The 12413-nt window shown below is 45.1% G+C and overlaps 2 protein-coding genes across 2 annotated transcripts; one reads left to right on the plus strand and one right to left on the minus strand.

Annotated features, from left to right (window-relative positions):
- Positions 1–1757: 1757 nt before the first annotated feature.
- On the minus strand, positions 1758–9985 carry LOC127922809 (uncharacterized). Its single transcript, XM_052506646.1, has 3 exons — positions 9857–9985; positions 8567–9811; positions 1758–1772 (listed from the first exon to the last, which is right to left on the minus strand). Exons 1-3 carry the CDS (start codon positions 9929–9931, stop codon positions 1758–1760), a joined length of 1335 nt encoding a protein of 444 aa, XP_052362606.1. The 5' UTR covers positions 9932–9985.
- Positions 9986–11074: 1089 nt separating this feature from the next.
- Positions 11075–11987, plus strand: LOC127922810 (forkhead box protein K1-like). The gene has a single exon (XM_052506647.1). The coding sequence runs from the start codon at positions 11105–11107 to the stop codon at positions 11561–11563; it is 459 nt and encodes a 152-aa protein (XP_052362607.1). The 5' UTR covers positions 11075–11104; the 3' UTR covers positions 11564–11987.
- The last annotated feature ends 426 nt before the right edge of the window (positions 11988–12413 follow it).

A 12413-nucleotide genomic window follows, 5' to 3' on the forward strand; every position in this document is an offset into this window, starting at 1 on the left:
AGAGAACTGCTACGAACGGCTAAAGGGACATTAATGCTCAGTTAGAGAACTGCTACAAACGGCTAAAGGGACATTAATGCTCAGTTAGAGAACTGCTACGAACGGCTAAAGGGACATTAATGTTCAGTTAGAGAACTGCTACGAACGGCTAAAGGGACATTAATGCTCAGTTAGAGAACTGCTACGAACGGCTAAAGGGACATTAATGCTCAGTTAGAGAACTGCTACAAACGGCTAAAGGGACATTAATGCTCAGTTAGAGAACTGCTACAAACGGCTAAAGGGACATTAATGCTCAGTTAGAGAACTGCTACAAATGGCTAAAGGGACATTAATGCTCAGTTAGAGAACTGCTACAAACGGCTAAAGGGACATTAATGCTCAGTTAGAGAACTGCTACAAACGGCTAAAGGGACATTAATGCTCAGTTAGAGAACTGCTACAAACGGCTAAAGGGACATTAATGCTCAGTTAGAGAACTGCTACAAACGGCTAAAGGGACATTAATGCTCAGTTAGAGAACTGCTAAAAACGGCTAAAGGGACAATAATGCTCAGTTAGAGAACTCCTACAAACGGCTAAAGGGACATTAATGCTCAGTTAGAGAACTGCTACAAATGGCTAAAGGGACATTAATGCTCAGTTAGAGAACTGCTACGAACGGCTAAAGGGACATTAATGCTCAGTTAGAGAACTGCTACGAACGGCTAAAGGGACATTAATGCTCAGTTAGAGAACTGCTACAAACGGCTAAAGGGACATTAATGCTCAGTTAGAGAACTGCTACGAACGGCTAAAGGGACATTAATGCTCAGTTAGAGAACTGCTACGAACGGCTAAAGGGACATTAATGCTCAGTTAGAGAACTGCTACAAACGGCTAAAGGGACATTAATGCTCAGTTAGAGAACTGCTACAAATGGCTAAAGGGACATTAATGCTCAGTTAGAGAACTGCTACAAACGGCTAAAGGGACATTAATGCTCAGTTAGAGAACTGCTACAAACGGCTAAATGGACATTAATGCTCAGTTAGAGAACTGCTACAAACGGCTAAATGGACATTAATGCTCAGTTAGAGAACTGCTACAAACGGCTAAAGGGACATTAATGCTCAGTTAGAGAACTGCTACAAACGGCTAAAGGGACATTAATGCTCAGTTAGAGAACTGCTACGAACGGCTAAAGGGACATTAATGCTCAGTTAGAGAACTGCTACAAACGGCTAAAGGGACAATAATGCTCAGTTAGAGAACTGCTACAAACGGCTAAAGGGACATTAATGCTCAGTTAGAGAACTGCTACAAACGGCTAAAGGGACATTAATGCTCAGTTAGAGAACTGCTACAAACGGCTAAAGGGACAATAATGCTCAGTTAGAGAACTGCTACAAACGGCTAAAGGGACATTAATGCTCAGTTAGAGAACTGCTACAAACGGCTAAAGGGACATTAATGCTCAGTTAGAGAACTGCTACAAACGGCTAAATGGACATTAATGCTCAGTTAGAGAACTGCTACAAACGGCTAAAGGGACATTAATGCTCAGTGAGAGAACTGCTACAAACAGCTAAAGGGACATTAATGCTCAGTTAGAGAACTGCTACAAACGGCTAAAGGGACATTAATGCTCAGTTAGAGAACTGCTACAAACGGCTAAAGGGACATTAATGCTCAGTTAGAGAACTGCTACGAACGGCTAAAGGGACATTAATGCTCAGTTAGAGAACTGCTACAAACGGCTAAAGGGACATTAATGCTCAGTTAGAGAACTGCTACAGACGGCCAAAGGGACATTAATGCTCAGTTAGAGAACTGCTACGAACGGCTAAAGGGACATTAATGCTCAGTTAGAGAACTGCTACGAACGGCTAAAGGGACATTAATGCTCAGTTAGAGAACTGCTACGAACGGCTAAAGGGACATTAATGCTCAGTTAGAGAACTGCTACAAACGGCTAAAGGGACATTAATGCTCAGTTAGAGAACTGCTACGAACGGCTAAAGGGACATTAATGCTCAGTTAGAGAACTGCTACGAACGGCTAAAGGGACATTAATGCTCAGTTAGAGAACTGCTACGAACGGCTAAAGGGACATTAATGCTCAGTTAGAGAACTGCTTCAAACGGCTAAAGGGACATTAATGCTCAGTTAGAGAACTGCTACAGACGGCTAAAGGGACATTAATGCTCAGAGAACTGCTACACGTTGTGTTTTGAATTGGCTGGTCCAGATAGTCTGTGTTTTGTCATTATTTTATACATGCTGTTGAAATGTCGCGGCTCTCTAGTCGGATAACGGGTACACACAGACACGCACTGAAGGGTAATTTGGATTATGAATTATATATAACATTTTCTGGGTGTCAATCTGGGCCGGTTATAGGCTACTTTGTTTAATAGAGGAACCGCAAAAAAATTAGAAGTATCGGTAAGGCGCTCTGGACAGCTCCGGCCCAAGTCAAGCACTCTCCATATATAACGATAGGAGCGTTTATTTCAAAGAGCGCTCCATAAGTCACGCCCCAGTGGGCGGAGCTAGGCACGTTGCAGTGGGACACCTTTTAATACGGTGAAGACGCCTCTCATTTTAACAATGGGTCCGCCGTGGTTATGTGTTGCCTAGTTATGGTAATATATTTGAGACCAGTGTATTGCGGTTAATTTCGTCTTTGACTTCACTGTATCTCTCAGTAGTTAATAGGGAAACAACGAGTCCCACAGACAGGTCGCAATAGAACATACCAGGAGAGGGCATCGTTTACTAGCTACATTATTGGGATCATCTGGTTATGACCAGTGCTTGGAATACTTTAAACTCGTTGACAAAACAGACCACTGGACGCCTTTTTCAGACGGATATTTATTTGTCAAAGGTCCGCGGTGGGATCAGTGTAAACTATGCGATTAAATTGGAGACAAGTTTAAAGCAGTGAATGTCTTCTATTAATTTACTAGCAACCATATAACAGCCAGGGGAAACCAATTGTTCTGACGGATAGAACATTCACAATGTTCTACCTTGACTTTGGCGATCTTTACCCGAATTGTTAGGATTTTCTTGTGCTCACAGGAACACGAGTTAAATAAATGGTGTTTTATTTTTGAAAAGAGATGAGCCTGGTTTAGAATAGAACATTCCGTTTTCTGCCTGAGTGTGGCGCTGTCTATTGCAATTTTTTTCTGGATTATCTTGTGACCGGGAACAAAACTACTTATTTTACTCAACTAGAGATTGAAATAAATAGTATTTCTTTAAAAGAAAGATGCGCCTAGTTGACATGCAATGATTCCTCACCTTATTCTCCTTTTCGTTATCTATATCTGTTGCTTATTTACCAGGCAATAAAAAGTGAAAACGGAACAAGATTGAAATAAATTGTGTTTCTTTGAAAAGATGGACCTGGGTTGACATGAACATTACATTTAGGGGAAAAGATCCTCAGACACAGAGGCTGATTATCGTTCGGGCAATCATCTCTTTATTTACATTTCTGGTTGCCGTGGTGAACACAAACACAGGAGGACCTTGGAATGCTTCCTGAATTCACCCAGTAAAGTAACATAAGTAGTTCTACAGTATCACAGCCAGGTCCAACAGGTGCAGTAGTCCTACAGTATCACAGCCAGGTCCAACAGGTGCAGTAGTACTACAGTATCACAGCCAGGTCCAACAGGTGCAGTAGTACTACAGTATCACAGCCAGGTCCAACAGGTGCAGTAGTACTACAGTATCACAGCCAGGTCCAACAGGTGCAGTAGTCCTACAGTATCACAGCCAGGTCCAACAGGTGCAGTATTCCTACAGTATCACAGCCAGGCCAAACAGGTGCAGTAGTCCTACAGTATCACAGCCAGCCCGTATTCCTACTGCACCTGTTTTAGACCAGGGGCCATAGGGCAATAAATATAGTTTAGGGGCAGATTCATGTAATCTTGTCATCAAGAGATTTCATTAGCTATTTACTCATTCTCTCATTAGCTAAATTCTCATTCTTAACAATTAGCTAAAATATAGATCAACGAGAACACTACTGTTATTCCCCACAGAACACTACTGTTATTCTCCACAGAACACTACTGTTATTCCCACAGAACACTACTGTTATTCCCCACAGAACACTACTGTTACTCCCCACAGAACACTACTGTTATTCCCCACAGAACACTACTGTTATTCCCCACAGAAAACTACTGTTATTCCCTCACAGAACACTACTGTTATTCCCACAGAACACTACTGTTACTCCCCACAGAACACTACTGTTATTCCCCACAGAACACTACTGTTACTCCCCACAGAACACTACTGTTACTCCCCACAGAACACTACTGTTATTCCCTCATAGAACACTACTGTTATTCCCCACAGAACACTACTGTTATTCCCTCACAGAACACTACTGTTACTCCCCACAGAACACTACTGTTATTCCCCACAGAACACTACTGTTATTCCCCACAGAACACTACTGTTATTCCCCACAGAACACTACTGTTATTCCCCACAGAACACTACTGTTACTCCCCACAGAACACTACTGTTATTCCCCACAGAACACTACTGTTATTCCCTGTTATATGTGGTGAGTGGTACTACTGTGTGTCAGGATTTGGCCAGGGTTGTTCCGGTTTTTGGTCACTAGATGCCCCCATTGTGCTTTTTGACCTTTTGTTTTCCCTTGATCCCCATTATTATTTGCACCTGTGCCTCGTTTCCCCTGATTGTATTTAAACCCTTAGTTTTCCTCAGTTCTTTGCATGTTACCACCCAGCCCTAGTATTCTGTGAACTCTTGTTGATCCCGGTGGACTCTCTTGTGGAATTATTTTTTTGTTCTTGTTTATTTATTTTTGAGTATCTTTTGAGGCTTTTTATGCTATACCTTCCACCTTGTGGATTTACCTTTTTGTCTTGGAGGATTACCTTTGTTCTTGTGGAATTCCTTTTGAGGTTGTGGAGTTTCATGTTTTCCTGAAGGACTTCACTTTTTACTTCATTAAATACACCGTCTCAAGTACTGCTGTGTCTGCCTCATCTTCTGGCTTCTGCCGACTATTCGTGGCTCTGTGTTTCCTGACAGAAACACAGAGCCAAAAAATGAACCCAGAGGCAGCCAGTTCCCAGGACCTTGTTGCCATGCTGTCCCACCACCAGGAGACTGTCCTACGCCACGAAGCCACCCTGGTTCAGCAAGAGGCCTTAATGGCTAGACATTCTCATCTTCTGTCGGAGATGCTGACTTCCATAAAGCAGATATCTGATCGACTTACCCTGGCAACAGTTCCCGTCCCAGTACCTCAGATTCACGTACCCATGGCAGTTAACCTTAATGACAGTAACCTCCTGGCTGAACCTCGTCTTCCACCTCCCCAACGGTTCTCAGGTGATCCAAGTGCTTGTAAAGGGTTTCTCACCCAATGTTCCCTCTCCTTCGAGCTGCAACCCTCGTCGTTCCCCACCGACCGGTCTAAAATCGCATATATCATCACCCTGCTGTGGGAAAAAGCCCTGGCCTGGGCTGCTGCTGTGTGGGATGCCCATAGTTCCTGCTGTGCCAGCTACTCTGCCTTTGCTGAGGAATTCAAACGAGTGTTTCAAGGCCCAAGCAGTGGTCCTGACTCAGTAGACCTCACAGTGAAATGCTGAATACAACAGGTGTAGTAGACCTCACAGTGAAATGTTGAATACAACAGGTGTAGTAGACCTCACAGTGAAATGTTGAATACAACAGGTGTAGTAGACCTTACAGTGAAATGTTGAATACAACAGGTGTAGTAGACCTTACAGTGAAATGTTGAATACAACAGGTGTAGTAGACCTCACAGTGAAATGTTGAATACAACAGGTGTAGTAGACCTTACAGTGAAATGCTCAATACAACAGGTGTAGTAGACCTTACAGTGAAATGCTCAATACAACAGTTGTAGTAGACCTTACAGTGAAATGTTGAATACAACAGGTGTAGTAGACCTTACAGTGAAATGCTCAATACAACAGGTGTAGTAGACCTTACAGTGAAATGCTCAATACAACAGGTGTAGTAGACCTCACAGTGAAATGCTCAATACAACAGGTGTAGGTAGACCTTACAGTGAAATGCTGAATACAACAGGTGTAGTAGACCTCACAGTGAAATGCTCAATACAACAGGTGTAGTAGACCTTACAGTGAAATGCTGAATACAACAGGTGTAGTAGACCTTACGGTGAAATGCTGAATACAACAGGTGTAGTAGACCTTACAGTGAAATGCTGAATACAACAGGTGTAGTAGACCTCAGTGAAATGCTCAATACAACAGGTGTAGGTAGACCTTACAGTGAAATGCTGAATACAACAGGTGTAGTAGACCTTACAGTGAAATGCTGAATACAACAGGTGTAGTAGACCTTACGGTGAAATGCTGAATACAACAGATGTAGTAGACCTCACAGTGAAATGCTGAATACAACAGGTGTAGTAAACCTCACAGTGAAATGCTCAATACAACAGGTGTAGTAGACCTCACAGTGAAATGCTGAATACAACAGGTGTAGTAGACCTTACAGTGAAATGCTGAATACAACAGGTGTAGTAGACCTCACAGTGAAATGCTCAATACAACAGGTGTAGGTAGACCTTACAGTGAAATGCTGAATACAACAGGTGTAGTAGGCCTTACAGTGAAATGCTGAATACAACAGGTGTAGTAGACCTCACAGTGAAATGCTGAATACAACAGGTGTAGTAGACCTTAGAGTGAAATGCTGAATACAACAGGTGTAGTAGACCTCACAGTGAAATGTTGACTTACAGGCTCTAACCAACAGTGCGAGACAAAAAGGTAGGTGTGTGTGTGTGTGTGTGTGTGTGTGTGTGTGTGTGTGTGTGTGTGTGTGTGTGTGTGTGTGTGTGTGTGTGTAGTGTAGGTAAGTAAAGAAATGAAAACAACTGGACATTTGTAGCAGACGTTTTGTATTCAAGGGTTTGGCCACCTAAGCACACTTTCAGATTTGTAAATATGTCTAGAATTTTCTCTCGTGAGTTTTGTGCTTGTCTAATGACTTTGTATTTTGTAGCTGTTTCTCAGCAGTTTGTCATTTCGTTTCGTTCGTTCGTTACAGTGTTCGGGTCAGGAGTTTTCCAAATTTGCTCTTGACAATCTACAAGGTTATGCAGGTGAACAGCCCTACTGTGGTGGTCTGGTTATGGAATGGACAGGCATACGCTACACAATTACATTTTATCGATGGCAATTTTGAAAATGCATAGAGATACCCGTGACGAGATCCTGAGGCCCGTTGTCATGCCATTCATCCGCCGCCATCACCTCATGTTTCGGCATGATAATGCAACAATGTCGCAAGGATCTGTACACAATTCCTGGAAACTGTTCCCAGTTCTTCCATGGCCTGCATTACTCACCACACATGTCACCCATTGAGCATGTTTGGGATGCTCTGGATCTATGTGTACGACAGCGTGTTCCAGTTCCCGGCGATATCCAGCAACTTCAACCACAGCCATTTGAAGAGGAGTGGAACAACATTCCACAGGCCACAATCAACAGCCTGATCAACTCTATGTGAAGGAGATGTTTCACGCTGCACGAGACAAACGGTGGTCACACCAGACAGACTGGTTTTCTGATCCACTATACACAAATAATAATACATTTATTCCCAGTCATGTGAAATCCATAGATTAGGGCCTAATTTATTTATTTCAATTGACTGATTTCCTGATATGAACTGTAACTCAGTAAAATCTTATTGTTACATAACACATTTATATTTTTGTTCAGTGTAAGTATAAAAGCTACATTTGTTTTAATTAATTTTTTTTTTTTAAAGCATGAAAAGGTATAATGAGATACAATCTTACTGTGGTGTGTGAAGAATCCAATACGTTACCTTGTCTGTGGCACAAATCACACTATTGTGGAAGCACCTCCTCTAGCAGTATGAATGAGGCTGTTTGAGAAGGTTTTGAATCCTAAGCAACCTGCCTTACCCATGCTCTACCAAGGGTTTTCCCAGCACCATTGTGGAAGCACCTCCTCTAGCAGTATGAATGAGGCTGTTTGAGAAGGTTTTGAATCCTAAGCAACCTGCCTTACACATTGTTTTAAAGTACAATAGACCAACATAGCTACTGTAGTAGGTCAAAAAGCTGTTGTGCCTTGGTAGGGTGGAAGAGGCCTTGTGGTGCTGGGAAAAGCCTTGGTAGAGCATGGGTGGAAGAGGCCTTGTGGTGCTGGGAAAACCCTTGGTAGAGCATGGGTGGAAGACAGCCTTGTGGTGCTGGGAAAAGCCTTGGTAGAGCATGGGTGGAAGAGGCCTTGTGGTGCTGGGAAAACCCTTGGTAGAGCATGGGTGGAAGAGGCCTTGTGGTGCAGGGAAAACCCTTGGTAGAGCATGGGTGGAAGAGGCCTGGTGGTGCAGGGAAAACCCTTGGTAGAGCATGGGTGGAAGAGGCCTGGTGGTGCAGGGAAAACCCTTGGTAGAGCATGGGTGGAAGAGGCCTTGTGGTGCAGGGAAAACCCTTGGTAGAGCATGGGTGGAAGAGGCCTTGTGGTGCTGGGAAAACCCTTGGTAGAGCATGGGTGGAAGAGGCCTTGTGGTGCTGGGAAAAGCCTTGGTAGAGCATGGGTGGAAGAGGCCTTGTGGTGCTGGGAAAAGCCTTGGTGAGCATGGGTGGAAGAGGCCTTGTGGTGCAGGGAAAAGCCTTGGTAGAGCATGGGTGGAAGAGGCCTTGTGGTGCTGGGAAAACCCTTGGTAGAGCACGGGTGGAAGAGGCCTTGTGGTGCTGGGAAAACCCCTTGGTCGAGCATGGGTGGAAGAGGCCTTGTGGTGCTGGGAAAACCCTTGGTAGAGCATGGGTGGAAGAGGCCTGGTGGTGCAGGGAAACCCCTTGGTAGAGCATGGGTGGAAGAGGCCTTGTGGAGCTGGGAAAATCCTTGGTAGAGCATGGGTGGAAGAGGCATTTGTGATGCTGGGAAAACCCTTGGTAGAGCACAGGTGGAAGAGGCCTGGTGGTGCAGGGAAACCCCTTGGTACAGCACAGGTGGAAGAGGCCTGGTGGTGCAGGGAAACCCCTTGGTACAGCACAGGTGGAAGAGGCCTGGTGGTGCAGGGAAACCCCTTGGTACAGCACAGGTGGAAGAGGCCTGGTGGTGCAGGGAAACCCCTTGGTACAGCACAGGTGGAAGAGGCCTGGTGGTGCAGGGAAACCCTTGGTAGAGCACAGGTGGAAGAGGCCTGGTGGTGCAGGGAAAACCCTTGGTAGAGCACGGGTGGAAGAGGCCTGGTGGTGCAGGGAAAAGCCTTGGTAGAGCATGGGTGGAAGAGGCCTTGTGGTGCTGGGAAAACCCTTGGTAGAGCATGGGTGGAAGAGGCCTGGTGGTGCAGGGAAAACCCTTGGTAGAGCATGGGTGGAAGAGGCCTTGTGGTGCTGGGAAAAGCCTTGGTAGAGCATGGGTGGAAGAGGCCTTGTGGTGCTGGGAAAACCCTTGGTAGAGCACAGGTGGAAGAGGCCTGGTGGTGCAGGGAAACCCCTTGGTACAGCACAGGTGGAAGAGGCCTGGTGGTGCAGGGAAACCCCTTGGTACAGCACAGGTGGAAGAGGCCTGGTGGTGCAGGGAAAACCCTTGGTAGAGCACAGGTGGAAGAGGCCTGGTGGTGCAGGGAAAACCCCTTGGTAGAGCATGGGTGGAAGAGGCCTGGTGGTGCAGGGAAAACCCCTTGGTAGAGCATGGGTGGAAGAGGCCTGGTGGTGCAGGGAAAACCCTTGGTAGAGCACAGGTGGAAGAGGCCTGGTGGTGCAGGGAAAACCCTTGGTAGAGCACAGGTGGAAGAGGCCTGGTGGTGCAGGGAAAACCCTTGGTAGAGCATGGGTGGAAGAGGCCTGGTGGTGCAGGGAAAACCCTTGGTAGAGCATGGGTGGAAGAGGCATTTGTGATGCGCATGTTCATTTCCTATCTTCAGTCCATTCTCACTTAAAACTGAGTTTTGTTTTGTTTTTAATCACACACACACACACACACTTTTTTTGATTGATCAATACATATTTATAATTTATTCAGTTAAGCCTAATTGTAGTGTTAAGACTGGGTCATTACGTAGGTTTCGTTTCCGATCCCAGTACCGCCCTCGTGTGGATGTAAATACACAGCGCTGCCCTTACAACCACAACAAACAAATATTAGTTTTGAAACTGCAGTAACATCAGTCAACTGTGGTATTTCGGATGCAGTAAAATTACTCTATTTTAATTTTAATTTTTTTAACAGTGCTATTTTGTACGCAGTATTTGTAACATACAGCTGTTAAAGACTTTAAATGCAGTTAAATTGCACTGACTGCAATCTTTTTTTCCCCGTTAGGGTGGTAAAACTCGCCTGGCCCCATTCCAAACTACCGATCCACTCTCCACACTTTCCAGTTCTCTTGTACTTTCCGCATTTATAAACACAGTGTAGAGAGAATCTCTGGTCACCAAAGTTCATCTCCTTCACACAGAGAAAAGTTCACCTTCATATTACGAACAAACAGTCGGGGAAAGCAGTGACCAAAACAAGTCATCTGCTCAAATTAAAAACATTTCTCATTCTGGCCCGGAACCAATGCACGTGTCGTCCGGTTCCTGGAAACGAGCATTATAACCCTCTCCCGTCCAAAGCCTCCTTTTCCCGTTTAGAAACAAATAAGACAAAAACAATGAATCTTAAGATAATATTGTTAAATAAGATTACAATATGCCTAACATCTTCAATAATAATAATAGTCATCCCGGTCTTGAACAATGCCACAAATAAATAGGGCTCGTGGGTTATAGGATGGGGGTGTGTAATACTGAGCAGCAAACAGTGTGATGTTTACCACTTCTCTTATCGGTGTTATTGGATTGAGGGTCGAGACAACTTTTTCGAAACTAACGCCATTTCCGGATTCACACTCCCTCGTTCACGCCGGGTTTTCGCCGCGGCCAGAATCCATGTTGTTTCTGTCTCTTTCCCCACAGCGACGGAGCTCGTGAGCGGCCCGTCCAATAACCCTTCGCGTTACTGGGACCTGTGTGTCTGAGAGTCGAGTGTGTTTGTATTCACCCCCCTCCCTCAAAAAGAAGATGGCAGACTTTCGGGACGACACCGGAGCTCGAGCCCTACTGGCCTTGCAATCTGCCCCGTGCAGCCCTGTTCGAGTCGGGGTGACCTCACCCGCATACCCTCCCAATTTCACCTTCTCGGGCTCTTCGGTGCTGAGTCGGGGCTGCGCGATGCCTCCTCGCCTCGCGTCTCCTCCTCGGGCCCTGGCCAGGCTCGAAGGCCGGGACTTTGATTTCGTCATGAGGCAGCGGACAGTGACCGTAGGCCGTAACTCGTCGCACGGCTCCGTGGATATAAACATGGGTCACTCGAGCTTCATCTCTCGGCGGCACCTGCAGATCACCTTCGAGGAGCCGTGCGGGTTTTCGCTGCGCTGCCTCGGGAAGAACGGCGTCTTCGTGGACGGCGTGTTTCAGAGGAGAGGCGCGCCTCCTGCAGCTGCCCCGGGAGTAAGTACCTGCCACAAGTCACATTTTTAGCTCTGCCTACTGGAAAGTTAGCAACATTAGCATGCTAGTTATGTTAAAGCAATTTTTTTTTTATTTTCTTTACTTGTTAATAAACAAACACCTGCCACTATTCACATTTTTTAGCTGTAAGTTAGAAAGTTAAGACCACTAGTCAAAGTTGTCTACTCTATGCATTAGCCATTCGCATTGAAAACTTATGGTCTTTAGGAGACTGCGCAGTGTAGCTAAACGGAAACATTTTAGAGTTAATTTGTGCTACTCACTGTGGTTTTTGACGGACGGTGGTGGCGACATTGCGTCCCCGTAAACACAGAATGTAAACAGTCTCAAGTCAGCATGACGGCTATTCACTATCAAATCAACGTTTATTGGTCGCGTAACACAGATCTGCAGGTGCAGCAATATACGTGTGTTTCTAGCTCCCAACACCAACAACATGACTGGTAATACCTAGCAAGAAATACAGAAAAATACACTCATTACCCCCAGAAAAAAAAAACAATATCTATATATAGATAGATAGACAGACAAAACACACTAATCCACTCGTTTGAAGGGGTTTAATATATACATGAATAATACATGGACAGAAGTATGTGGACACTCCTTCAAATTAGTGGATTTGTTTATTTCAGCCGCACCCGTCGCCGACAGCTGTATATAATCGAACACACTGCCATGCAATCTCCAGAGACAAACATTAACAGTAGAATGGCCTTAGTGACTTTCAACGTCATAGGACGCACCCTTTCCAACCAAGTCAGGTTGTAAAATGTCTGCCTTTCTAGAGCTGTCAACTATAAGTGCTGTTATTGTGAAGTGAAAACGTCTAGGAGCAACAACGGCTCAGCCTCGAAGT

Source organism: Oncorhynchus keta, unplaced genomic scaffold (genome assembly GCF_023373465.1).
Source record: "Oncorhynchus keta strain PuntledgeMale-10-30-2019 unplaced genomic scaffold, Oket_V2 Un_contig_27206_pilon_pilon, whole genome shotgun sequence".
Taxonomy (NCBI): domain Eukaryota; kingdom Metazoa; phylum Chordata; class Actinopteri; order Salmoniformes; family Salmonidae; genus Oncorhynchus; species Oncorhynchus keta.